This window comes from Pygoscelis adeliae, unplaced genomic scaffold (genome assembly GCF_000699105.1).
Source record: "Pygoscelis adeliae isolate BGI_AS28 unplaced genomic scaffold, ASM69910v1 Scaffold390, whole genome shotgun sequence".
NCBI classification, from domain to species: Eukaryota; Metazoa; Chordata; class Aves; order Sphenisciformes; family Spheniscidae; genus Pygoscelis; species Pygoscelis adeliae.
Window position 1 is genome coordinate 527,739 of NW_008823921.1, and position 27,935 is coordinate 555,673.

At 54.4% G+C, this 27,935-nt stretch overlaps 1 protein-coding gene across 1 annotated transcript in view; it reads right to left on the reverse strand.

Annotated features, from left to right (window-relative positions):
* Positions 1-27,935, reverse strand: part of CPNE2 (copine II) — a 52,690-nt gene that overhangs the window by 3,755 nt on the left and 21,000 nt on the right. Inside the window, exons 4-14 of the mRNA XM_009319851.1 lie at positions 27,390-27,464; positions 23,397-23,468; positions 19,108-19,191; positions 16,042-16,131; positions 15,701-15,799; positions 13,443-13,529; positions 12,622-12,681; positions 10,053-10,186; positions 9,166-9,220; positions 4,213-4,264; positions 2,716-2,849 (exon numbers count right to left, since the gene is read on the reverse strand). Of these exons, the coding sequence (XP_009318126.1) occupies positions 2,716-2,849; positions 4,213-4,264; positions 9,166-9,220; positions 10,053-10,186; positions 12,622-12,681; positions 13,443-13,529; positions 15,701-15,799; positions 16,042-16,131; positions 19,108-19,191; positions 23,397-23,468; positions 27,390-27,464 (942 nt within the window). The remainder of the gene's footprint in view (positions 1-2,715; positions 2,850-4,212; positions 4,265-9,165; positions 9,221-10,052; positions 10,187-12,621; positions 12,682-13,442; positions 13,530-15,700; positions 15,800-16,041; positions 16,132-19,107; positions 19,192-23,396; positions 23,469-27,389; positions 27,465-27,935) is intronic.

Below are 27,935 nucleotides of genomic sequence, written 5' to 3' on the forward strand. Positions count from 1 at the left end.
GGCACCGCCGGCTCCAGCCGCTGTACCCAGCCGGGGTGCCACCTCTGCCGAGCCGCAACCGGAGCGGCTGCGGCAGGGACCAGGCTGGCCCCACGGCCGGATCCCCCCGGGCTGGGGTCTCTGTCGGCACACCAACCCGGCATCGCCCTCCCCCTTTCTCCTCTTTTTGTTGTTAAAATGGCGGGTCTCTGCATCCACCGAGGGCCTTGGGGATGAATCCTGATCGTTTGCTAACGATATCAGCAATTAGGCTCACACGCGTGAGCAGGACTTGAAGGGATTAGGCAGCACAGAACAGCATGTGGTAAGAAAAGGGGAGGTTTGGATGCGGGGACCCTGCTGGAAAGGTGTGTTTTAATTCCCCAAAGCTTATTAATCCTTCCCCAAGAGTCATATTGTGTGTAATCCCTCTGTCTCTCCCCCCCTACCTGGACACGTTTTAGTCCTCCCCTACCCTTAAGAGCCGACAGCTCCAGTGTTTTTGATCTGCGTTGCCATGGAAAAACTACGAGATTTTTGGTTTTATTTGAAATGTTGGGAGCAAGTGAGAGCGGGAGGAAGAGGAGGGCAGGTCCAGGCAGCCACCGAAGCCGGCAGCATCAGGGGTGGCTTTGCTGCACGCGTCGGAGATGGGATGGAAGAGGAGAAGACCCTGGGGGAGCGAGATCCCTCATCAATAACGCTTTGTGCTTCCAAAAAAAAAAAAGACTGAGCCAAGCCAGGCTTGCCTCTGACGGCACTATTAGTGCCCATTATTTAAAATCTCCCTTGATTAAACTATTAGTGCCAACGGAGGGGTGCAATTTGCATATGATTAGCGCCTCTGCTCAGTGCAGAGCCTGTGGGCTTCTCCCTCCCCCACTGACGCGGAGAGAGAAAACGAAAAAATGAGGAGCGACCTGGGTTTGTGCTGAATTAAACCAATTTCAGTATTTCCTTGTGCCCGGAGCCGGGAAGAGCAACAGCGCTCAAGGCAAGGCTGGAAAAGGTCCCCTTCAGGAGGAGGTTTCGGGTGTGATCCAGCTCTGCTCCAGGCAGGAATCAGGGAAGCTTTTATCCCGAGGCAGCTCCTGCCATGCACGTGCTGACGCCCAAGCTGAGCTGCTTTTGGCCAGCAAAACCCAGGGGCCAGACCTGCCGTCCTCCGTGGGCAGCCTGCTGCCACAGGGACCCAAGTGAGCTCCATCTTGCAGTCTGCAGATGCTCTTTGCACCCCTAAGAGGACACCCGGTCACCACCAGCAAGGCTGGACCCATGGCTGCAGCTCCTGGCACACGCGGGCATCCCGGCACCCCTTCAAACCACCAGCCTCGCCCTCCAAAACCACACCGGCACCGGCTCCCTTGTGGCCCAGCGCAACTGAGCATGGTTGTACGGGGCTCCTGTGCTGACGAGCAGCTTTTTGACATATGGATGTGAGTGGTCTGACGGACTAATTAACAGGGACTTCCAGGCCTGCCGAGCGGCTGGAGCGGCTGCACGGGAACCCGAAGCCTGGCTCTGAGCCCGCTGCTTGTCCAAGTGGCGTGAAAAGCAAGGATCAAACCCAGCCATCCCGCGGTTTTCTGCAATTCCCCCTCAAATATAAAAAGCTATTTGAAGGGGGATAGCAGAAAGGTCGTCTCCTGGCAAAAGGTTCAGATACGGCAGCAGCATCACCGTCCTAGTGCCCCCCCCGGGGACCCCAGGACCGTCCGGTCCGTCCTGCCCCAGCACAGTCCCGCAGCACGCAGGAGCAGGAGGCTGTTTTGAAAGCAAGAACCACGCTCCTCAGGACTATCATTCCCCACTTATCCATAAAGACAGAGGTTGCCTCCTCAGAGCAAAGCGCCTTGGAGCTCAGCAGAGGATGTTTTAGGAAAAAAATTAGGAGAGAACAAAGTCGTCCTTTCCTGTCTCCTGCCAGCTGCTGCCCAGCACGTGTCAGGGACTCCTGAGCCCCAGCTCACGCTGGTGCGGTGGTGAACAGCCCTGACGGTTGGGTCTGCCAGGAGCACACCCCTTCCCTCTCCGGACCTTCCCAGTCCTCAGCCCCGGACACCGTCCCGGGACGGTCTCGACTCCCTGACTCCACTGCACACTGGCCTGTTGGATACCCGTCACCCAGCCATTCCTGGGGGGCCTCGCAGGCCTTCCCCGTAAGAATTAGGGAGAAATCAAGCACTTTTTCACCAGTCATGATTTTATGCATCTCTGATATTCCCAGTTGAGTTCCTGGGCCAGAAGGTCCCAGCCTTATTGCTTCTTGTACGGGAGCTGCTCCACGCTGCGGAGTGTCTTGGCCAAGTCTCTCGCTACCATTCCCAGGGCCGTTTGAGCCTCTTTGAGATCAGGGGACCAACATTTAAGACGGTGCTCAAGACATTTGTATAAATCCACGGGGCGCCCACCTCACGGCATCTCCCACCCTCGTCGCAATTCTCTCCCCAATAATTTCTGATTTTCCACAGCTGCAGTTTTGTTGACTGTTGTCAAGTTTTTGAGCTTTTTTTTTCTTCCTAAGAAGCATCTGCAATGACTCTACATTCTCCGACTGTATTGACGACAGCCAACTGAGAGCCCACAGCTGCAGGGACCCCAGGGATGGTCCTGGTGGGAGGACCCTGCCTCCCTGCCCGCAGCGAAGGGAAAGACACGAAACCAAGCTCAGGCTTTGCCTTCCCCTGCCTAAAGTCATCAGGGTTGCCATCGCACCAGGGGATCTTAGGGACTTACGGATGCAGCCTCCTGTTGGGTGGCCTGAGCTGCGAAGCGGGCCACGTGGTTGACGATGGGGGAGAAGTTGGTGGGTCCGTAGAAGCGGATGTGGGGCAGGCAGGCCGAGTACGCTTGGACAATGCCCTCCACACCTTCAGGAAAAGCAGAGAAGCCAGGCATTACGATGCGCCACAGCTCAGGCCCACCACAAGTCCAATTAAGCACCATTAGCTAACGCTGTCATGGGAGCTGAAGTTAGACCTATTCTTTCCTCCCCCCCCAATGCCCTCCACACCTTCAGGAAAAGCAGAGAAGCCAGGCATTACGATGCGCCACAGCTCAGGCCCACCACAAGTCCAATTAAGCACCATTAGCTAAACCCGGTCATGGGAGCTGAAGTTAGACCTATTCTTTCCCCCCCCCCCAACTCATCCAGCTCCACAAGTTTCATCCACCTCAACTCAATTTTTCTAATGCCAGGGCTTTGCTCTTTAGTCACTATGTAGTGGGTCCTCAGACCTTCTGAGGTAAGAGAGCTCTCGTGGTGCCCACGGTCAAAGGCGGCTTTCCTCGGGTTTCTGAAAAAATCTCAGAATCAAAGAGGAGGAGCAAAAAGAAAAGCAACTCCTGGTCTCTGAGCATAACCAAAAACCAGACAGACATGGAGCAGAGGCAGCGGAGAGAAGCAAAACGATCCCAGAAGCACCCTCTGAGCTTCCGAACTGTGTTTGGGACCTGCGGGTCATCAGAGACCCTTCTGCTTCTGCCACACCAGAACAGGGTAAATGGCTGCTCTCCCGACAGGAGGCATGGGTGTGTAATTCAAAAATGACCAATTCCGCAATTAATCAGCTGACAGTCAGTTCTTTGGGAAGGACCTGTCACTGCTAAGAGTTGCGAGACAGTGGCTTCTGCACCCCGTAACACCTGCAGTAGATCAGGTCCAAGGAATGCTTTACAGCTACCGGAGCGGGACTGAACGAAGCAAAGGCAGCAGAAAAGCAAACGTTCGCAGCCAGCCTTCATCGTCCGGCGAGCGAGGTTTGGAGGCTGCCCGAGCCCCCGTGTTGCTGGGGTGAGGCAGAGGTCAAACCAGGCGACTTTTGGAGTCCCTTGCCACTTAGATTTGAGCAGTTCTTCAGCCACGACTGTGACCAGCTCTCAGCCGTTAAATGAAGCATAAAGTCTGAATTCCTCATCTGCTAAACAGGCCCAGTGTTTCTTGCAGGCTTGCTGGAGGAGCAGACGGCTGGTAGGACACACCAGACATCAGAGCGAAGGCGGATTTTATGCTGCCTGAATCCAGTTGCATTTTACCCTGGGCCTTCCTACACACCCCCAAATTTTCTCTGCTTTCCTCTAAGTGCACCCTTAGCACGTGCTCTGCTTCACCGTTAATGTCTGTCTCTGAAGAGACCTTGACAAATCCCCGAGACATTACTGGAGAAATGCAGAGGGAAGGGCAGAAGACACTGAAGGCATCTAAGGAGTCTTGAAGACCGGGTAGATGCTTACCTGAACAGAACGGGTTCGTGGGATTGAAGTTAATGGCGAACTCATGGGATACCTGTGGAGGAGAAAAGACCCAAATTAAGAGGGAGGGCCAGTGCAGAGCAGGTTGCTCACTATCAGTTTAGCTGATGCTGCCAGGCTGGGTCTGATGCTCCCCTGGGGCAGGACCCGGTGGCCGCAGACGTTACGGTCCATCCTGATGGGTCAGTAACACTTCCCAGCCCTCTGCTACCCAAACAGCAAGGAGCAGCAAATACAGACGCGGTCAGGGTTGAGCCGCATTTGAGGATGGACTGGTTCCTCAGTCCCCCCGCCATGGAGCCACCTGAAATTATCACATCACAGGTTCTTCTACAGCTATCAAAGCAGGTTTGTCCACACGGCTTCCCACTGGCTGCCCAGAGGGAAGGGCTGCTCTCAGCCGGCTGGGCCATCTCACCGGTCACCGGGAGAAATTCCTTCATCCTATTGCAGGTTATAAAGGGAGAAAACTCAATTAACATCACAGGGAGCCCCAGTCCTGGCAGCATCCCGGTTCCCCATCTCTCTGCAAGAGGCGTGCTGCAGCAGAAGGGAGGCAGGCACAGAGCGAGCTGTGCTGAAGACCTGATCTGGCATGTCAGCTACCGTGGCAAAGCCAACAGATGATGAGCTTCATCATCTGGGCCATCATGAGGGTGAAAGGCAAGCACAGGAGAGGTGATGTGAATGCTCGGGCGTGATGGACAGCAAGTCCCAGCACAATCTGGGTTGGTTTTCACTGACAATGAAACCACCCCTCCTCCAAGGCAGGTGCAAGATCCTTCAGGTTTTCCACCACCGCCTTTCAAGCTGAGGGAGATGCTCTCACGAGGAGGTCCTGTAGGACACTGGCGGCAGCAGATAGCCCTGCACACCCCTGTCCCTGGCTCGTTGCGCTTGCCCAGCCAGAGACACCACACAGCAGTGCTGGCTGCGAATCACGAAACCTTCCTCATCTACTTCCACGGGAAGACCCCGCAGAGAGAAACCACAAAACTTTGGGCAACCGTTGCTTTGAACCTACCCCTGCCAGCAAAGGCAGGGCAGCTCAACGGCCCGGGTGCAAGAGAGGGTCAGGACTCCTGGCCTCCAGTACGAACCTTGACAGCGCTGGCGTGGGTCAACAGCTTTGCTTGGGGAACAACCATCAGACCTGGGGGCTTAGGCATTCTCCGCTACCTGCAATTTAGGCCCCTTAAGAAGCAAACAGACTCTCAGGAGCACCAAGGACGCGTGACTGCCCCTTCCAGCACCTCTGAAGGCGGAAGGGGGTGTTTTGGGCTTTCGGGCCAGCAGCTCAAGGGCTCTGAAACAAAAGCTCCCACTGTCCGTGCCAGAGTTACAAAACAAGGATATTTTCTCCCTCTCAGAAGGGTGGTGGTTTGCTGAGCTTCTCAGCCAGGGGATCGCTTCGGGACATGCGTATTCATAACGCTGGCAAAACGACTGTCCTCCAAAGCACCCTGTGAAGCAGAAGTCCTCCTGAGACTGCAAAAGCAACGCGCATCTGATTCAGACTTTCCAATTATACTGGGCATTGTGTCGAAAGCAGCAGAAACTATTTTTGCAAGAAGCTGCGGGGTGGGAAATAGCAACCAAACAAAAGTAGGTCAACCAAAAGTCCTCCCCGCGCTGCAAAGCTGACGAGCTGTCGGACCGGCGAACGTCAACAGCCTGCCTGGGTCTCTCCATACCTGTCGAGCACAACCAGTAACGCTCCCAGCCACCAGTAACCCCAGGGTTACATAGTCTGAAACACACATGATTTGGTTTTGCATACGCCCTTTCTCGTAGAAGCCTCAATTTTGGGCAATTTATCCAAATTAAAATTTCCTGATTTTCAGTTGTAAAGGGCTCACTGTTTTTCTTAGAAGACATTCAGAATTCTGCCATACGAGTATTTATAGACGAGGCAAGCAAAAATATTTCCATGTTTTGCACTGCAAAAGAGGGGTTTTTCTTTTAAGCAGCAACGGAATGGTTTGGAGCTGTGTTCCTCACCGTCTACAGAGCGGACCCCCTGCGTGGCAGAAGTGTTTCAAAACCTCCTCGGGAGTTTTTACAGATTATATATATATCTCTCTGCTAGAAAATTCAGCAAGAGGGCTTCAAAATAACAAAAAAAAAAAAGGATCTCATTCCCTATACAGCTCGTACTTTGAAAAACAGTTTCTGTGAAGTCCAATTAAATGTATACGGAGCACCTACAGGTATCACATTCGCCAGTAACCTACAGAGAGAAACTCTTGCAAACCACCCCAAAGGGTAAGACATTCATCTGCAGCCAGGCTGTGCCTTCTTCCAGTCCTGGATGGGGATGGCCGCAGCTCCATCTTTTCCCATCAGGAACTACAGATGTGCCTCGCAGACGCGCGGCTGGAGCCCGTGCCGGAGAACTCACCCCGCAGAGGGTTCTCTGCCACCTCCCCCAGCAATTCCACCCCTGCCGCGACTCAGTTCGGGTGGCACATCGGCACAGCCACCACTGAGCTCTGTGGGCGCAAAGACATTTCCTTTGGCCGACCCCATCAGACTAGATATAAGGAAGAAATGTTTTACGCTGAGGGTGGTGAAGCACTGGCCCAGGTTGCCCCGAGAGGTGGTGGATGCCCCATCCCTGGAAACAAACAAGGTTTGGGTTTGGGTTGGACGAGGCTCTGAGCAACCTGGTCTAGTGGAAGATGTCCCTGCTCATTGCAGGGGGGGTTGGACTAGACAGCCTTTGAAGGTCCCTTCCAACCCAAACTATTCTGTGATTCTATCTCCCAAAGCTGGGGCGACCGGTGGGGCTCCGATGTTAAGCATCACTGTCTCCACCGCCGCCCTGCCTTTGCTCATCCCCCAGAAACTGCAACCCATCTGCTTCCCTCTCCTGTTCCCTACTGGGAAACTGCTTGAGGCTCTGCACAGAGCTGTTACACCACAAGATGTTCTTTGACATTTCCAACGAGACTTTTGTGTGCAAAACATCTCGCTCCGACTGGCGCCCGGGAAGCGTTGGGGGAGCCATGGCAACGGGAGCACAAAGCGCCATTTATACGACTCTTATCTCTTAGCGATCTTCCCCACTTTCACTCCGGTCTGGGGGTACAACAGCCGCCCTTCACCGTGTCCCCCGGGAGTACCATTGGCCACGCTGCTCCCCGCTGCCTGCCCACTGTAACACAGGGCACTGCTTTCAATGAAGAACCGCTGCTCTGGCTTTGAAATTACCCAGCGAGCCTTGATGGCCAAAAAAACCTTTAAGGGGTGAGCCAAGCCAGTGACGCATAGACCCTGCGGGCCAGGCGAGCCAGGGAGGCGTGAAGCCCCAGGCTGGAGCCGTTGTGGGGTGGTGCACGGGGGACACCCCCACTGCTAACGAGAAACAACCGATGGGTCGCTCCGGGCGTTAGGGTGGGTGACCTTTAGGCACGGGCCAAGCACCTGGGGAGGGAGAACTGCTCTCTGCTGGGCTTTACGTGGGCTTAGACATCATTCTGGGGGAAAACGAGGTGTTTTTTCCAGTAGCGCTTACAGAGCATCCCCAGGCCCGTGGGAGCAGCTGGAAATATTTCTGCGGCAGGCTGCAGGAGGCAGCCGCAGCGGGAGCAGAGGAGCAGCATCCCTCTGCCCCCCCCGAGCCCCCAGCCAGCATCCTCGACCTGGTACCCCCTCCAGCCTTGCAGGAAGGGCCGTTTCCAGCCCAGCGATGCCTCTCCCATGGGCACTGACCCGCACGCATCGGCAGCAGAGCAGGATGCTCGCCGGGACAAGTCACCCGTTCCCCCAGCAGCCCGAGCCGCCGTACCCTTTCCAGTGTTTTCCATTCCTATTCCTCTCCCCAGGTAATAAATCCCTGACGGCAGCTGGCTGTTAGTCCTTGGAAGCTGCCTACCAAGATTTTCCCACCGAAAGTGGTGAAGTGACAGACCAAAGACTTTTGCTGGCCAAGGAGGATGAATCAGCCCCAAAGTGCACACGGAGGGATCTCCTCCTGTGGCTGGCAAACAGCGAGAGCTCCCACTTGAGTCACATGAATTTTGGCTGCCAGGGGAGAGGAGAAAAGCGCAAAGCCGGAGCAGGCAGGACATCCCCAGCCTTGAGGGCTGGCAGCGATGAGCTTCCCGGCCCGATTCATGGCCGCTCGTGACTTACGTGCCCTGCTGCGCTCAGCCCGGAGCAAAGCTCCCCTCCCAAAGAACACAAAAGGCTCGCTGAGGTTCAACCCCAGGCCAAAGCTGGGGACTTCTCAAAACCAGCGAGCAGAAAGAAAATGCACATTAAGGGCGTGAGCGAAGAGCAGCCAAAAGACCCAGCCAGTAACGAAAGGCGGCGGTGTCCCGGCGCATCTTCTCAGCCATGAGAAGATGCTCCCCACCGGCCAGCACGGGCTGCAGGAGCGGCCCCAGCCCCTGCCCAGGAGCAGGATGCTCCAGCTCAGCCCTTGCAGGACCAGGGTGCCTTTAACCCCTTCAGTGCCGAAGCCCAACAAAAGATCAAGATGGCTGTTGGGAAAGCCCCTCTGCTCCAGTCCTTGCAGGCTCTGCCTACGCAACATCACGCCGAGGCTACCCAGCTCCCAGCCCCCTTCCAGACGTCGCCGCTGTCTGACACACTCATCCAGGGGCCCTTTCCCTGGCCCAGAACTGTTCCTGCCTCCTGCCAGGAAAATGAATCAACGCCTGGCTCTGCCCGTTAATGCCAGGGAGCTGCTGCTTTCATGCCAGCTTAGAAGGGAGGGACCGGCTGCATGTGCCCCATCCCCACCTCGCCGCCCACCCACACTGCCACATCGCACTCTCCACCAGCTGAAATCCCGTGTCCGTCCATTCCCCCTCTGCCCGACAGCTTTTCCCAGACCGAGCCAGCCGGGAAGCCCCGTCAGCTCCGCTCCTGCCTAGGCCATATCAGGACAAACCCATCTCAAACGCGCAGATGACCACAACACTTCACCTTCCAGTCCGGCGGGAGCTGGGCGCCGAATCCCAGAGCGGGAAACATCTTGTCTCTAAAAGAGAGGAAGAAAAACATACAGGTGTATTTACACACACATGAAGCAGGCTTGCACGGCTCTTGCTACGGTCCCCCTGTGCTACCAGCTGCCCAACACCCAACTAGAGCGAAAGCACCAGCTAAAAATGTGCCAGCCTTCCCTTCTCCCAAAACAACACAGTGCCTTTAAAAATCATGAGAACTGAACTGAGACAGAGTAGATGTCCCCTTTGGCTTTTGATCTTTCGAGAGAAAAGAGTCCAGCTTTGCTTCATCACCCACAGGGATTAGGAGCATCCTCTTGCCCAAACACCTGAGTCTCTTGCAGACGTGTAACCCCGGAGATTTAAAAAAAATTAACTATCCATTTTGGTCACAAAAGCCAGCCTGGCGAGACCAACAGATTTCTCTTTTGTTTTCTCTATTGATGTCTAAGATGATATTCTTCTGTGTTGCACTTCTCAGGGTGGCTGGGGAACAAGGCAGCCTGGCAGTACAGCTGCCAACAGCAAATACGAGCAAGCTGAGGGCATCTGCCTCTGCGCCGAGAAAGCACCAAGCGGCTGCTCTCCAGCTGTCCCCAGTAAAGGATGCTCCACCTCTGCTAATGCACCCTTCCTCTCAACAGCGGCAACGGGGGGAGAGGAGAAACCCTGTCCTTACCCTCTCCTCCTCCTGCATCCCAACGTATATGGCAATTTTCTCCCAAGGAGCTTTTCAAAAGCAAGGTATTATTTAGCCCTGGCTTTGCAGACGGGAAATCAAGGCACACGCATCCCAGCAGCCCGTCGGGAAGCCACGGAGATGTCTGCAAAACAGGGGTGGAGGCAGAAGGGCACGGTGCTTACGAGTCGTAGTCCTGGATGATCTGGCCGACAGCCCAGATAGCCGACAAGTACTCGTTTGTCCCCATGGGGTTGATGTAGTGCAAAGAGGAGGGGTCTCGCGGGTTCCCGTTGGAGGCTGTGAAGTCAATCCCAACCTGGGGGGCAAGAGAGAGGCACAGAGCCGTCTTCCGTTAGCAGAACACCACCACAGACCTGGCCACCAAGCCTCCATTGCCTTTGAGGTCCACACACAGTCCCATCAAGACCCAAACCTCAAACTTCTGAAAAAGTTTAACAAAATCCAGCTCTTCACCTTCCCTAAAAAAAGCTGATTAAATACCAGCTTAGGCAAAGCCATTCACTATTACGCCTACATTTTTCACCAGCGAGCATCACATAAGATGTCCCGAAGCAGCCTCTGCCGCCGGAGCAAGCCACCACCATCTCCAGCTCAGGACTCTCGCTGCCCGTCTCCCAGGCATTAAGCTCAGGAACTGAGTGGCCCCATGGACACCAAAGCAGCCAGGGCCACCTGGGCATTTGGATCTCAAGATCTTTGGCCAAAGAGTCGCAACCCTGAGCAGAGCTTTCCCTGCAGCCACTCTTCACTGGGCTTCCCCGGGGACCAATATATGCTGAGCTCTCAGGGGCCTTTGTCAGCAAGGCACTCATTTTTTCTCCCTCCTCAATTAGGCTTTCTATTTAAAGACATTTGTGGAAATGCCTATCTCAGACCCACTTAAATCTGGTCGGAAGAGGCGAGATGCTGAGCCACCCGATTTGAAATGACTGGGAAGGAAGAGTTGGGAAGAGGCGAGCAGGCGGCGTGACTGCGCTCGCCTTGTTTGCTTAGCAAACAGGCAAAACCCAAAATAACTCCGCCGGCTAAATTGAGCTCAGGGGATTCGCGAGGGATTTTGCTCCGTATCTGTAACGGGAGAGGATGAACTGCGATTTGGCTGAGAAAGGACCTTGCCCCCTGGCTGGGGCAAGAAGACATCACAGCCCAGGGTGTGCCACCACCCTGTGCCAGGCTTGACAGGACAAGGGGACATGGTTTTAAACTGGAAGAGGGTAGGTTTAGGTTGGAGATAAGGGAGAAATGTTGTACGATGAGGGTGGTGAGGCAATGGAAGAGGTTGGCCAGAGAAGTTGTGGATGCCCCACCCCTGGAAGTGTTCAAGGAGAGGTTGGACAGGGCTTTGAGCAACCTGGTCTAGTGGAAGATGTCCCTGCCCATGGCAGGGGGGAGTTGGGTTGATGACCTTCAAAGGTCCCTTCCAACCCAAACCATCCTATGGTTCTATGAAAACCCAACGTCTTTGTCAAGCAACCTTTCAGCCTTACCAACCTGCGGTTTACTGCTGTAACACCCACGTCTGTGCCCCCAGCTCCTGCCGAGCCACCATGGGCACGGTCAGAGAGCAAGAGGGAAACTGAGGCACAGGGAGGGGGCTCAGGGGAGTCAGACAGGCACGTGCCCCACTCGTGCAAGCAATGGCACCAAGAGCAGCACTCGGGCAACAAATTTCAGAGCTGGTCTGCCTCCAGCGCGAGGCAAGCGGCGGGGCACAATGCCCCTCTTCTCTGTGGCTTCAGCCCTTCTCTCCCCACCATCTCCCTCGGCGGGGAGGACACCAGCGGCCTTTCCAAATTGCGGGGGTGCGTGCGGCAGCGTCCTCCTCCCAGCTCAGGCATTTCTGCAGTGTTGCACCCATCACAAACCCACCCAGGTTTTTGGACCAAAAATGTCTCAGGAGGGGGAGAAACCCTCCAATAACTGGCAGATCTTTGGGGGGGGGGAGAATTTCTGCATTCAAGCCTAATTCACACAAGAGCTCTGTGCTACCAATAAACTTAATGATTTTCTCTTCTGTTCACTCTCCAGCACCAAGACCTTAGCACACAGCGGCAGAACGGCACACAAAAAGCTCTCCCAATTGCTCCTGTTCCTATGGCAACTCTTCCTCCTCCTCCTCCTACTCTCCCCCCATCATGTTTTCAGACGGAACAACAAAATACAAACTGAAATACCGCAAGTGCCCGCAGCTCTCCGGATGCTGTACCAGAGAAGTTTGCAGAAATTGAAAACCCCACTTCTGCATTGTGGCGGTTTCACTCGGGGTTGTAATGTCCTCGGTTAGTTACTCCTGACAAGCTGTGGTCCAGCTTGAAAGAAGGTGGAAATGCCAGTAAAAATGCAGAAAACCATCTCATTAACAGCCCAAAGCCTCTCAGCTGGCTTCAAAATAAGGAGGGTTTCCATAAAAAACTGGAGGGAGGTTAAACCCTGCGATGGGGAGAGAAGTCGGTAACATTTAGCGAAGGGTCAGAAGGTCTTTGTGCGAGTCTGACCTTCGGCCAAAGTCTAGCCAGCTCCCTCCATGCTACTGGACACACCTGAGCATCCCAGTAACGACCCCCCCAAACCCCCAAACCACACAGTTTAACAGCAAAACGGGGCAGCTCCTCATCACCATGAAAAGCCACCCAAGCTAGTGCCAAATCTCACGCAGAACTTCCCTCCCCCCAGTTTTGACCATTACATACGTGTTACTATTACTGGGCAAAGAGGAGCAAAAGTCCTTACGGTAAACATCAGCTGGCAGCCTCCCAGGATGTAGTCCAGGAAGGAGAAATCTCTGGTTATCTGAAAGAAAAACAAAAAGAAAGTGTTTCGGCAATCTTCACCGCTGCAGAACAAAAAACATAAATACATGGAAAGTGCCCGAGGCTGCGGTCACTGCGAGTTTGGGCCTTCGGGGACCTTCAGCCACGTGGCAAAGAGGATGGGAAGGACGACCTGGGTCTCCCACAGCAGCGTTTTGGCACTTCGTGAGTCACGTGGCCCTGCGTGGCCATGCGCTGGTCCAAAGCTGGGATGGGAGGCCTGGACAGGGATCCCTGAGAGCTGGAAGTGTCCATCACGGTGAACTGAATGGAAGATCCTCTCCCCATGGCTAAAATGGTCTCACACCATCTGCAGATCTGGTGCGGGAAGAGCTGCGTTGGCACCTTCCCCGCTGTGCTGCTGCCATACGGAGGGAGGACTTCACCACCACCTCAGCTCAGAAGAAGGACCTCTCCCATCTGCACCCAACCCTTGCCCCCAAGGAGACACCAAGCAGTTGGTAAGCACCCACAGCTTGAGCTTCATGCAGACGCTGCCCATGTTGAACACCTCCTCCTGGGTCTGTGGCCACCCGGGCGCGGGGTGGCACCAGCAACTTGGTACATCGGATGCTCCAAGTGGAGAGAAACCCAAGCAGAAAGGAAATCACACTTTTGTTCATGCTCAGCAGGACCTGCGCTTGGAAACGCAAGGGCGCGGGAGGCAGAAGGGATGGGGGGAGCTCGGGAAGGCCCAAGCTCGGCCAGGAGGGGAAGGAAACATCCCGGTGTCATACTCACTTTGCAGGACTTGACAATGATGATCCCAGAGTTCTTGTAATTCTTTTTCTTCTTCTGCTTTTTGGGGTTAATGCACTCTAGCTCAAGCTGTAACACACGAGACAGACACCTGTGTGAGAGCGGTGCTGGGCTGCGCCGGGTGGCTGCAGATGCCACCAGCGGCCGCACCCTGCGGGTACCCTCCCTCCATGCATTTCAAAGCGTTGAAGAGACATAAATGAATCACAGCGAGCTACTAGTATTTAGCGATGGAAATGGAGGCACAGGACCTGCTTTGGGAAGGGGCTGTTTTTCCTTTCCAGGGGCTTCCACCGTGCCCAGGACCTGGCACGTGGCAGCCGAGGCACCCCAGCGAGGCTATGGGGGTCTACGGGATGGGATGGGGGCGAACGGGATGGGACAGGTCAAAGACATGAATAATTAGGGCAGGCCACCACCTTTCCTCAAAAGCTCTGGGAAAGCAAAATGCCTCTTGAATATTCAGCAAATTGCTGCACTATTTCAAATTTTTTTAAAATCTAAAATTGAATAAAAACTCTTGTCAAAGAAGAAAGTTTCCATGCGGGTTGGTCTGGGGGAGAGGGCAGGACTGGGCAGGGGGTGTATGGAAAGAAAGTCGTGTCCGTTCTTCCAGCTGCAGAAAAATGGGAAAATTTTAAATACTAAAATCCTTAAGTTTCCTCAGCGTGAACATTGCATTTCCCTGACTGAACCAAATCAAAATACAGATCTATTGACAAAATCCCCTTAATCTGAATAAACCCAGGCAGATGGTCCAGCCCAGACCTGCTAGTGGGTAACTCCCACATGGATTCACATGGGCCCCAATGTGGGACGGTGGTGGCCAGTCTGCACCCCCTCCCACAGCATCCTGGCTCAGACCATCTGGAGGTGGCCCTGGATGTGCTCAGACCAGCCCGGTGATGGCCCCGGACATGCTCAGACCATCTGGTGGTGGCCCTGGACGTGCTCAGACCAGCCCAGTGATGGCCCCGGACATGCTCAGACCATCTGGTGGTGGCCCTGGACCTGCTCAGACCAGCCCGATGATGGCCCTGGAGATGGCAATGAGCCTTTCTCTCCATCTCGGCCAGGCTGTGGCTGGACAGTGCTGCTCCCAACCTGCAAGCACTCCAGCATGTGGTGCCTGGTCTACAGCATGAGCATCTCTGTCCCCGCTTCTGTATTGACCTCTCAGCGTGGCCACATGAAAGGATGACACAGGTCACAAGGAGCCACCACCCCAGGGAAAAGGGATGCTGTGCCATGCAGAGCGATGGCGAGCAGCGGCCGCTTGCTTTTGGAGCCACCTTCCTCTGCCCGGAGCCCACAGCAGCTCTGCTCGGAGAGTGGCGTCAGCTGGGGAACAGCTTTACCGGGGAAGGGAGGGTGCCCAACCTTTCGCGACAAGCCAGGCAAGGGAAAGCCTGTCCCCAGCTGGCCCCGTGTTCTGCACGGAGGCACGGCGACACAGGCACGCAGCAAGACGAGTTTTACTCTCTTCTCACCAGCATCTCTCAGGGTCCCATGGAGAGAAAAGAAGATTTTATTGCGAGGCTGGTAGGTTGCAAATCCAGTGGGGAAACAGGCTCAACACTTGCCTCTGGCACCATCAGCTTGTGCAGTCCTGGACAGGACACTTCATGCCTTTGTGCCTCAGTTTCCCCAGGCAGGAAACTTTTGTCATTGCACCACGCATGGTGTTTTACACACCCCCATGTCTTGGCCAAGACTCCTCTTGGTTTTGTAACCCTAGCGATAACAGCAGTGAAAAGCGCTGCTTATCCAGGAGTCTTCACGACATGCCTTCAATCAGGTGGCATCTGCCAAGGCTTTTGGCCAGCACTTCGGGGGCAAGCTGGGGACACCTTTGGCCACAAAACCGGTGTGGAGCTGCACGGGAGCTGGCACTCCCGGGGACCAGGCTGCTCCTGCTGCAGACGCAGCCCCAGCAGCATGTCACACCTCCCCATCTGACCCCCACATCCACAGGGCACCCCCCCAAATCACGGGTGCTGCTTCAAACATCTCAGCAGAGCTCGATTTTCAGCCAAGACTGCCTTAGCCCTCTCTCTAGCTCAGATGCTTTAGCTACAACAGCGGCCTGGGTCACTCGCGGTGCCGGGTGGGAGGAGAAAGGAGGTTGGACTTGGCTTCTTCTCGGCACAGGTTGAGGGTCTCAGTGCAAGTACCAAAATCCACCGCCAGCCCTGAGGAGCCCCTTCCTCGTTCTTCCCCGAAAGCGTGTCGGCACTTACCGGAAAGGCATCTTGGGCTTCGCACATCCTGGCCACCGAGGTCTGAAACTCCCCAATGAAGTCGTGTCCCCCATCACTGTCGTAGTCGTAACACATCACCTAGGGTGGAAGGAGCACAAACCAGCCTCAGACGCAGTAACTATCTCCTGTGAGGAGACCTGCTGAAGTTCCCAGCCTCTCCTGTTGGAGACCCCAAACAAGGGGTTTCTTTTGCTTTTGGGGGTGGTTCTGGTTTAGTTTGTTTGGGTTTTTTTGATAAACAAGCCATAGGGTTTTAGATGTTTAACGATCGATCCCAGAGGCTGACCACCACCCTGACAAGCCAAAGGGCCCCCTCTTACCTTTATCAGCTTCTCTACATCTCCATCGCACAGTGACACCAGAGGCACAGTGAACGGCTTCCAGACGGGGTCCAGTGTGTACTTGATCACCTGCAGGGTGGGAACGGAGGGATGCCGTTACGACGGGCATGTCTGAAGAGGGAGATTGGCACAGAGCAGGGACACGTCTCCAAGAGCGACCCTGGACCAGGTTCTCGGTGGGGCAGGGCAGGCAAGCTGCAGAAAGCCCCATCTCAGCCCTCTTCTGCCTCCGTAGCTTAGACACAGCGGCTCCGCAGCTGCTGCTTCTCAGGCCGTAGCACACATGAATTACAACAGATTCATTTGCCACCTTCGGAGGCAATTAAACAAACCTGCTTGAGAAAGCAGCCGCAGCAGACTGGGCAGCATGGGCACAACCATGCCCAGAGCATGGGCACAACCACCTACCCCACCAGTTCAAGGTCAGCAGCTACTATTTATGCCCTCTGCATCCCACGGCTGTGCCCGACTCATCGCCTACTCCCACTCCAGCACCCCAGTGCAGCCTACTTCCATCTGGGGTCTGGCCACCGAGATGGAGCAGTGGGATGCCGCAACCAGCCGGGAAAGCCCAACAGCCCTGGGTGCGTCCAGCTCCCTCGCCTCATCTGCCTAACATCCGCTTCCCGAGCTGGAGAAATAGAAATTGATGCTTTTTGACGTTTCCTGAGAGAATGCAATTGCTTGGTGGAAACCTAAGCAAACACTAGAAGGCTGCAGGCACATGCTGCGTACATCAGAGATGGCTGCAGGGCAGGTGAAGACCCTCTTTCACAAAGGTGTTGTGCTCAAAAAGAGAGATGCACGTGAATATTAGGGAAGTCAGACACGGGCAGCAGATTAACCCTTCTCTGTGCAGGCTGAATGCGGGGATATCTGGCGTGGAGGACCTTGGACCTCTGCAGCCGGAGCAGCAACAGCGCAGCCCAGCGAGGAAGAGGTCCATGGCTGCTGCTGCAGGCAAACAGCCGCGCGGGACCTGGAACAGGCATCTTGTTTTACAGGCAGGCTCTTGCACAAGATCGGGGGAAACCCTGACACTGTGAGCACAGTTTAGTCGAGAATTTGTAAACACCTCCTCCGGGAGGCTGGGAAGAGCAGGGGGAGCCCACGCACCCCGAGATGGTGCCCGCACGCTGCCAGCTGCCGGGTCCCCAGGGTGGGTGGGGAAGGATCCGGCGTCTCCGTCGCACGGCGCCCAGCTGGGCATTCACACTTGCGCTTAAACAACAGGCTGTAAAGAGCACTAATCCTTCCCTGCCAGACACCTCTGTGGTGGCACGAGGAATGGTTGTATTCCCACACCAAAAGCTGCAAGAATGGGGAACCTTATTTCTTCGTATCCGGCCTCAAAACACAAAGATGGTCGCCTGGTATGGGATTCCTCCGAGGGCAGCGGGATGCATTTGGGGCTGGTAAGGAGGAGGCTCTTGGAGCACCCATTACTTGAAGGAAAACCTGGCTAGACCCTTATCCAGCAAGACAGGACAGTGGGGGAACTGGGCAGCAACCCAGAGGAAAAATCAGTATATACATCTGTTCCCCATAAACCTGACCTGCTTATAGAGATCCCAGCAACGGCTGGTGCACAGCCGCGTTCCCAATTTCCACGCCTCTTCCGGGAGGAAGGGCTGGAGGTCACTCAAAATCCCCACGTCTGAGAAATACGTCTCGGTGAGTCAAAGCCCAGTTAGCCACACTAAACCAAGGAGGAAACAACCAAACAAGGTCCCAGCCTGCTCCCGCAGAAATACAAGAGAAATATTAAGGTTGGGATGAATTAAACATGCATGGAAACGTGTGTGGGAAAGCACCGAAAGATAAACAGCAGAGCTAGGGTTAAAAGGACGGCCCGTATCGGCACCACAGGACACACGGTGGTACGGTGGTACACACGTCCCGGTGCTCGTGTGCATGTGGGTGTGCGAGTGAAGGAAATCCTCGTGGACTGTGCACAGCAGTGGGACAACCCAACGAACGGAGAGACTTTGTAAATAAATACCACCCTCTCCTTCCGCAGGAGTTCACACCGTGTTCTGTTACAGCAATTTTCCTGCGGTGGAACGATGGGCTCCTTAACCAAGCCTTGGAGGGACAAGGAAAGGAGGGATGTGAGATGGGGAGAGGAAAAAGAGGGGGGTGAGATGGGGTGTGATGGGACCCTCTTCCTCTGACACGCGGGTTGCTGTAAGCCCCTCCTGCAGCAATCGCCCCCTCCTCTTTCTGCCAGCTGCCAGGAGCTACGTGCAAAAAAAAAAAGCCTTGAAACAAGCTTTGGGGAGGGGGAAAAAAAAGCTGTTGAAAAGTACTTATTAGCCTGGTACTAAAGCAGAAGCCAACCTGCTTCTCCCTGCCCGTGCTGTGCCTCTTATCCATAATATCACTGGCTCTAGCAGCTTGAGAACATAACCAGAAGCGAGCTCAGATCAAAATATCACAGCAGATATAAATGAGGGACAGGGAGGAGGCAGCTGCCTATGACCGTACCCACCGGGACCCCGGAACAGGTCTCTGCCTCCCCAGCCAGGGCTCCAGCTCCGTTAGACACGAGCCTGAGTGCTCATGCACTGAAGCTGGAGATGCCCGAGCATCCTCCCAGGTTAGCTGAGGATCTGGCAAATGCTCATTTTAACCTTCCCCACTACCGTTCCCTGGGCCACCTCCCACCGCCTCTCTCCACCATCTCCCCAGGTCGCAGCTCATCCCGCTGCTCCTGCATGTGGAGGGCGAGTGGCCCAGGGCACAGCCCACGCCCAGGCTGAGCCAGGAGGTTAACACAGCTTAAAAGACCATCTCCCTCTCTGCTTGGTAGATACAGTAGTGAGCAGCACGGAAAAGATCTCAAGACCTTACCGGCCTCAGTAAATCTTCATCTGCTGGAGTCCAGCAGCCTCAGCTGGACACGGTGAAGGCAGCCATGAGGTTTTGAAATCCCTGGATCCCACCCCGCTTTATGGGTGGTTGATGAGACAATGCCATAAAGAGCAAGAGGAGCTGATGTGAGGATGGTGGTGTCTCAGCAGCTTGGGTTAGAGTCACGCTCACCTCTGTTCTGTGGACCAGCATCCATTTCCCATCGTCGCCTGGTTTATAAAACTCCAAGAAGGGGTCTGACTTTCCAAACAGGTCCTGGGGGGAGAAGAACAGGAGGGGTTACACGGTGCTTTGCAAGCAGCGACAGACGGTCCAAGAGAGACCCCCTTCCCCGGCAGTGCCGGGGGGGCACAGACCCCTTTGCTGTCCGACCCTGCAGACACCCTCATGTCCTCACGAGACCGGCTCAAGCACGCCGGCACAGGCAGCACCCATGGGCAGCGGCCTGCCACCCCTCCGTGTCCCGGTCACGCGAATCCCGTTTCGGCACTGATGCGGCGGGCAAGTTGGCACCCCGGTGCGCGCCCGTGGGATTTGCCGGTGGGCGCCTGCCCCCCCGGAGAGCTCTCTGGCCGCAGATGCCACGGAAAACACCCCCAGCTGGGAGGCAGCTGCGTCTGGGCTTGGAAAAACATCCAAAGCCTCAAAACAAAAAAACAGAATTATGAAGTGCATGAATGTCCTGGGGGGAAAAAGGTAAAAAAACCCCCACCCTCCTACGCACAGCAGTAAAGCATGAGCAGAGGAAATCTTTAAGGAGCGAGCTGCCCTGGTGCTGACAGAGATCATGTAACACCCTCCGAGATACGCAGCCCTGAGTCAGCGTGTGCTGCCTTTCCTGCCAGCCTCTCCTCAGATATTCCCCCGATAAAGGGCTGCTGGTTTACGAGAAATATGTGCACATACCCACGCGTCCCTGCTGGGTATCGGCACGGGGGCTACTTCGGGGCACTCGCAGCCTGGAGAGGAGGGTGGCACCGGCGGCACCGGCGGCACCAACACAGGGAAATTCCAGCATTTCTAAGCAGAATTTAATTCGCATTCAGAAAAACTAAGTGGCTAACAAGGAACCAAGCCCAAAATATTCCAAGTTATTTACCGAGAACTCAAGGCATTTCAGCTGGGTTTTCCTCCCAGAGGGAGGTGGCTGTCCGAGTCCTGCAAAGAGCTGGAACTTCTTATGGGTTTGAACAGGAGCTTTTTGGGCTTCCAAGTGATGTGGTGGGGATGCAGGGGGCTGCTCGTGGGGGAGGAGGCAGCATGGATGCCCCAGGAGCCCCTGTCCACAGCCAGCCCGGGAGGTGGCGGCTGGGACGGACACAGGCTCTAGTGATGCTGCAGCAGAAAACCCATTAATGTTTCTATCCAAATCCTGTTTCCAAAGCCAGCTGAAAAAGTAACTCCCTGCGAAGTGTTCTGGCTTGGAGGAACTATAACCTGCTTCAGTCAAAATTCTTCTGCCAGAAGAGCAGACCATAAAGGCTCGCAGGGACGCTCTCTGATGAGATGAGGCTATTTTTCTCCTACCCTTCTTCACATGTTTGAAGAAGAGAAAGCCAAGCCATTCTTTCTGCAGGGTTATGGTTATGGCGCAGCTCTGATCCTGCTCACCCACAGCCTGGACTTGGCACTTTCAGGCTTCGCTGATGGATTAAAGAACGAGCGGTGGGTACCTGACCCTGCCTGTGCTGGCTTAACCTGCAACCCAACGCGGTTTCATCAGCGCCAACCCAGCGTGGGCTGGTGGAGAAACCAGCTCAGATGACAGCAGGGAGCTTGGAAGGATGTCTGCTGCCATCCCACGCAGAGCAGCCCGGTTTGCAAGTCCGGTCAGCCTTGCTCCATTCAAAGCAGGGTGTGAAATGCCTCCAAGCCACAGAATTGCGGGCTGCTATTTTAAAACATCAAAACCACAGACATCTCACCCCTGCAAGCCTGGCGGGAGATGGAAACCGAGCAACCAAAGGAGTTTAGCAGACCAGATCGATCTGCAAACTGGTCCAAGAATCTAAATCATCCAAACTGGTCCTCACACACCATGAACAAGGAGGGCGGAGGTGGCATTTCCACCAGATGCAGCTCCCCAGACCACAGCTTCCAGCACCGATCCTGGCTCGCAGCGCTTGCTCTCCCCCAGCCATGCCGAAGCATTGCTGTCCTCCTGCCGTCCCCACAGCTGCGGTGGCACACGTGGCTCTGGGGCCGAGTTCACCAGGGCTGGTCCCAGGTGAAAATACCTCCTCTTCTGCAAGATACTTTTTCTTAAAACAACTCGCCCAAGAGCTGATCTGACAGAAGGTGCAAGAGCCTCAGGCTGGTTCTGCTGCTGACATGCTCCTGCCGTGCAGCTTCGGCATTTAAAGCAAGGTAGTGAGCCGCGGGTGGAGAAACCATGGACGTGTGATGGGGAGGAGGACCTGCCTGCAGCCGGAGAGAGGTCCCAGCCTCAGGGTGGTCACGGCAGAATGAGCTGCCCGGGGCTGAGCACGGCTCCCGGCCGCGATTGCGTCATACCTGCCAGTAAGGGATGGTCACAGCTTCGGCTCAGCGTGTGCAGCAAGATGATTCCATGGACCCAACACAAAATCCTGTGAGATCTGATCCCTTCACATGATGTCTGAGCCTCCGGCCGTGCTCCCCAGCTATGTGCTGCGTGGTGCAGGAGGGTGTTACCCCTCCCGGGCTGCAGCCTTACCCCTGTGGTTTTTTGCTTAGCCACTTCTCCACTGTCTTTCCTAAGCTTAAACGAGTTTTACCCGGCTCCCACAGTTGCATTTCATCCATGACCAATAATGACCCAAAAATATTGTGTTTCATCCAATTTCCTTGTTCAGAGACCATTTTAATTTGCGTGAAGTGACATGAGCGTCCTTTGCCCACGAGCAGGACTCTGAGCACTGCAATGCTGCACTGTGTTATGGAAATTGGCAAAGAAACCTTGTTAGCTCTTGGTGACGGCAGGCGGTCACCGAGGAAGGAGCTTTCTGCTGACACGTACTGATAAACTGGAGGGGAGACCCAGAAAGAACAGGATTATTCACAGGCCTTACCCCAGTGTAACCAGGTAGATGCTGAATTTCCCTACCTTGACTGTGGGTCTGAAGGGCGGCAGACCCACAGCTATCATGTCCTACTTGAAGAATATCAAAAGATGTCACCTTTGCATAGAGGAACTCGGTTGCAAACCAGATTAGAAAGGCAACTCCTGCCCGTGGAGCCAGTGATGCCACCAATGAAGCTGGTGATACAACAAGTGGACGTATGCCTGAGGAACCAGCGCGGCGGGGAGGACCCGGGTACTTGGCCCTGCTCTTCACAATGGCCACGGCTGCAAAGGGACCCTGACGCACGTAGGAAGGGCACCAAGCCTGCTGTGAAATCCCATCCCGTGTTCTGCAAGGGAGCAGGGGCTTTTTCTTCGGGTGCTGGAAGAAAACTGTCGCATTAGGGATGTCTTCATGGACATGCACGGGGTTGACCCTTGGCCACGTCTCAGAGGAAGCCACCAGCTCAAGGACATCTTCCAGCCCATTTATGAAGTTGAGTTATTTGGGGATATCTTAACAGGGGCGTTTGGCTCCTTGCACTAGGCAGGGTAAGCAGGAGGGCGAGAAAACAGCCGTTCCCAACGGGTGGGAAAAACACTTGGATGAACCAGGCATCCATCCGGTTTGGACAACGGGACTGGACAAACCATGTCTTCTGCCCCAGCAAATACCCTTCTGCCTGGATGCTTGCTTTATCCTGATTTGAAAACGGAGGGCCATCCTGCCGATAACGCAAGCTCCGGAGAGACTAGGAAGAAGGAAAAAATAATATTCCCATCGATCGCTTAGCAACAGCACTGGTTTAAGAGGACTAGCTCTGGTTGCCTGGTAAATAAGGTCAGATGGCTTCGTTCAGAAAGGCTCACGGTTTCCTACGTATCATACCCAAAGCAGAACCCATGCATTACCTGCCTCCGTGAGGTCAACACTTCTTCCTCGGAAAAGACGGAAAAGACATCCTACTGTTTGATGTACAAACAGAGGGGGACTCCATTTCCAGAGGGGCTGAAGGCGACAAGCCAGGAGCTCTCAGCACTTCTGAGATACGGGTTTGAGGGGCATCAAAACTGCCAGCTCCGTCAGGAGACACTTCCAAATGACAGCCACTGAAGTAGTAAATCTGCTGTCTTTAAGACATGCTAGTGCACAGATCCTGTGCCACACATAATCTTTCCATCTCAACGCGCGTGACGAAGAAAGCAATACTGTGTCAACAGGGAAACTGAGGCACGGGCGTACCCAGCAGCCAGTGGCACCGCCAGGACTTGAACCCCTCCAGTCTCACCCTAATGCTTTCTCCAGTAGGACTATTTTCTGTCACTGCTATACCCAAAAGCAGAGATTTCTTTAGATCCCTTAGCCTACGAAGGACGGAAGTTTAACATCGCATCCCCCAGACACAACCCCACTCACCTTTTTATCCAGTTTTCTGCCGGCCATGCTCAGAGTAATCACCCTGTTGTCCGAGAGCTCTTGGGCAGCTATCTGAAAGACAAGGGAAGGCTGCATTCATTTTCAGCACGAAAAGAAAGTGAACACCAAGCCAGAGGAGAATCCAGACCCTGAGGACGCGCACTCTGAAGATACCAGCACAACTCCTGCAAAACCCATTTCCCAGCTAAGAGAGCGGATGATCTAACGCACACAGTATTTCACTATTGAGGAGTTAAACTCAATTTTACCTTTGCAGATCAATTTGGGACCAAAGCCTACTTCCCAGCTTCTCCCTGGAATGGAGAAGGATGGAGAAAAAGCCCAAACTTCCCCTGGATGGGCATTGCCATTTACCCTGCGCCGAGGCAGTGACACACTGGCTTTAAAACGAAACAGGATACGTTTTTTTAGCAGGCTACCAGCTACGATGCTGGTGCTGCAACTGGAGCCCCCGTGACATCCACCGACCTCCACAGCCTCATCGTTGGGGCTGGGTCCACGTGAAACACGTTCATTTGCAGGGCTGAGAGTCAACAGGTACGATTAAGCCTCTTGAATGGACAACCCGAAAGGAGGATGAGGTGCCAGGACATCCCAAACAGCCTCCTTCCCCCGTGCCATCAGATCTAAAACGAAGCTTCTGGCAACAAACTCATCCCCTTTCTTGGGTGTCACACCTGAGCTGGTCTCAGGTGGCTTTTCAGGCGCCGGGACCTGGTGAAGCCTCCAAGAACTAAGCCAAGAGGAAGCAGGAGCCATAAAAACCCTTGCCAGCAAGATGTGCCACCTTGTCCTCCATGTCCCAGGCTGGGCACGGCAAAAAGCAGCTGCCCCATCCTTTGGGGGAGATCCCGGCGGCACCAAGGACTCGAGCCATGTCTCTGCACGATCACCCGATGAGACAGCCCTAAGGATGAAAACTCCGTTGTTGCTCCCGAGGAGCTACAGCAGGCAGGGGTGCAGCCCGGATTACTTCAGTTTAGACTTTATTCACATTCGCTCCAGAAGGGCTTTGGCTGCCAACCACCAGCGGGCCAGTTTTGTCTGGAACGTGGTCTAATGAGTCTCTTGGTATTTTAAGAAAGGGAATGTTTATAACAAAAAAACCCCACATTTATTCACTTCTGTTACCAGCCATTTTCTGAATCGCTTGTATTTTTTTTCCTCGAGGCTGTGTCCTGCTCAAGCATCTGCTCCCCACCTCTCCCTCCTCCGCTCTCCGGGGCGGGCCGAGCCATCCCCCAGCTTCCCCGGCCGCAGCGTCCTCCCCGGGCAGGAGCCGGCACCGGCACGGCCGGGAGCACGGCGTGGACATTTTCCTCACGCACGGTGCTCCCAAGCACGGCCATTTGCTGGCTCTCACAGGGAGGCTGTCCTTCACTGGAGATACACCGCGTAATTACAGCAAGGCTTTTAGAAAAACTTGCAGAAATCAAGGGAACAATTTTCTGCAGAACAAGCAATCAGGGGGCTACTGGCACTTAGGAGAGCGTGGAGTTTGCAGAGACGAGGAGGCAGAGATGCAGCTTCTAAATCCGCCTAGGCAGCTGGGCGAGGGGATGAGCCGCAGCTCCCCAACAACCTGCCAGCCTTTCCACGGAGGACACCGCTCTTTGGTCCACAGAGGATGTGTTCACCGCATGCAAAACCAAATTTTCCCCTCTGCCCCATATAGCCATGAGGCCCTATTGCAAAGCCACGGCGTCGGTTTTCTCTCCCACCTAGTCCTCGGTGGGCGCGCATGGTCACTAAAACTAGTGTGAGGAAGAGGAGCTGTAGGGAAGCGGATGAAATTTGCCCTTTGCTGACCCCCACAAAAGCACGCCCAGTTGGTGTCCAGCATTTTAGGGCTCGCTGGAGTCTACGTAAAAGCCAGACCGTGCAGACAAGCCAGGTATGTCCTTGTGTCACACTGCTGCAGGCTGCCGGTGGCATCTTCTCTTGGCCAGCATGGAAAATAACAACGTCCCCACCACTGTGCCTGGCAGAGGCATTCGGCAAGATCTCGGGATTGATTTCTACAAACACAGTGGCTCGCTTGGGGATTTTCCCCATCTCTTCAAACCTAGGGACCCCCATGCGATCCCGTCCATCCAGCCAAGGTTCTTCTGTTGCATTCACCCCTCTGGCATCTCAGTTAAGAAGAAGGATACTTGGGCAAAATTGAAGGGGATGGGGGTGAGGAAAGCAGGGTTGGGCTCCAAACCCCATGTTTTATATGAGTGAGTCCAAAGCAGAAGCCTGCTCCTTGGTTGGTGTCCACAGCCCGTGCTCCAGCGCTGTGCCAAGCAGTGAGGAAAGGTGCCCACCACACATGACGCTGTTGTCATCACCAAGTCAGGGCAAAAAAAAAAACAGATCAGAAAATTGCATCAATGGTACAAAATGAAGCAGATGTCTCAGACCCTTTGATTTTTAATGACACGTTAGTGACAGATAGGGACCTTCCTTTTTTTAAAGCGTGTGTGCTGGTTTTGGCTGGGATAGAGTTAATTTTCCTCACAGTAGCTAGGATGGGGCGATGTTGTGCTGGAAACAGTGTTGATAACACGGGGATGTTTTCGTTACTGCTGAGCAGTGCTGACACACAGTCAAAGCCTTTTCTGCTCTTCACCCCACCCCACCAGCGAGCAGGCGGGGGGTGTGCAAGAGGTTGGGAGGGGACACAGCCGGGACAGCTGACCCCAACTGACCCAAGGGATGTCCCACACCATATGACGTCATGCTCAGCATATAAAGCTGGGGGAAGGAGGGAGGGGGCCGCGTTCGGAGCGATGGCGTTTGTCTTCCCAAGTCACCGTTACGTGTGATGGAGCCCTGCTTCCCTGGAGACGGCTGAACACCTGCCTGCCCATGGGAAGGAGTGAATGAATTCCTTGTTTTGCTTGCACAGCTTTTGCTTTACCTGTTAAACTGTCTTTATCTCAACCCACGAGTTTTCTCACTTTTACCCTTCTGATTCTCTCCCCCATCCCACCATGGGGGGGTGAGCGAGCGGCTGGGTGGGGCTTAGTTGCCGGCTGGGGTTAAACCATGACAGCGTGCGACGTTTGAACTTGACTGGGAACTTTTCATCTGGTCCAGCTCTTCCCACTCAAGCATCGGACGTGGAGAGCCCGCTCCTCGGGGTCGGCACACGGCATCGGGCACCGCTTGCGAACTTCACTGCGGCTTTTCCTCTTGCGTTTAAAGACTAACTGCAGCAATTAAGAGAGAAAAGCTGGCAGCATCTTCCCAGCCTCTAGAGCAAACAGCGATGGAGACGCCCTTGCAGCAGCCAGATCCTGGGCTTTTAAACCCTTCCAGTGCTTTTAAACCTGATGGAAGTTTAACTCCCTGCTGGCCTTTTCTTCCACACCTTTGCTGCCCGGCTGTGTGTCTCGCAAAACCCGTAACACAGAAGAGATCCAAAAAGGATGGGAGATGCGGCAGGAGGGAAACGCACCTAAATTTAGTCTTTTCTTTTTAAAAAAACCCATCACTAAAGAGATCCGCAGCGGGAAGACCACTGCCCGAAGGGGTCTGCATGGGAGCAGCGGCCGTTGCTATGAGAGTTGTTGCTATGGCACAGCTCCCATCCTCTTCCTACAAACAAAACCACACGTCCTCGGCAAAGGAATCAGCCCTCTTACCTCCTGCTGCTCCAGGGAGGGCTGAGCAGGCATGTTGTACCAGATAACAAACAGCAGCAGCATAGATTTTTACTTCTCCAGATTGAGGTTTTTCTTATTTCAGAGACCGAAGCAGAGGTTGAAGACTCACAGTGCCGGGTACCAGGCAAGATGGTCCCTGCCCCAAATAAATCATCCTCCAAACAGACCAAAGTGGGCAGGAAAAAGGGGGAGGGAAAGGGAAAAAAATGTTCATGAGATAAGCCCCAGTCTCCTGGACCTCAGATGAGTGTCCTGCATCGTCCCCACGTTATTATCCGTCTTTACACACTCGGCACATAACATAAAGGAGTAACCGTACCGTTATCATCCCTTTCCCAGCCGGCTTGCCATTCCCCAAAAGGAGAGTCCTTGTTATTTTCTTGCTGGAGACGATCTAGGGAAGCCAAAGAAAATAAAGTCATGATTGTACAAGCGATCAAAAGCAGACTCATAACCAACTGATCATTGCTCATGTTAGTTAATTCAGATTAAGCATTCACAACAGTAGAAGAAAGCCATCATGCTCAGGGATGACCGTGATACGGTGAATATGACCACCGTCACCCGAGTCCATGGGGCGCAGGGCAGCAGCTGAACAGTGCAGAGCAGCGACGGGGCAAAAGGCTGAAGCATCATCTCCTGTTGAACCCAGGGACCAGCTCTTTGCGTGGAGCAGGTCAGTGGGACCTCACACAGCCGAAGGACCATTATTTGTTCCCAGCAAAATCACAACTCAACCTTTCAAACCCCATTTTAAATAATTCTGACATGACCCCTGCCAGCAACTTGCTTTCAGGCCACGTTTCCACGGACAAATCCTGACTACAAGCTGGATGCTCTCCCCCAGCATCACCCTGGACCCCCT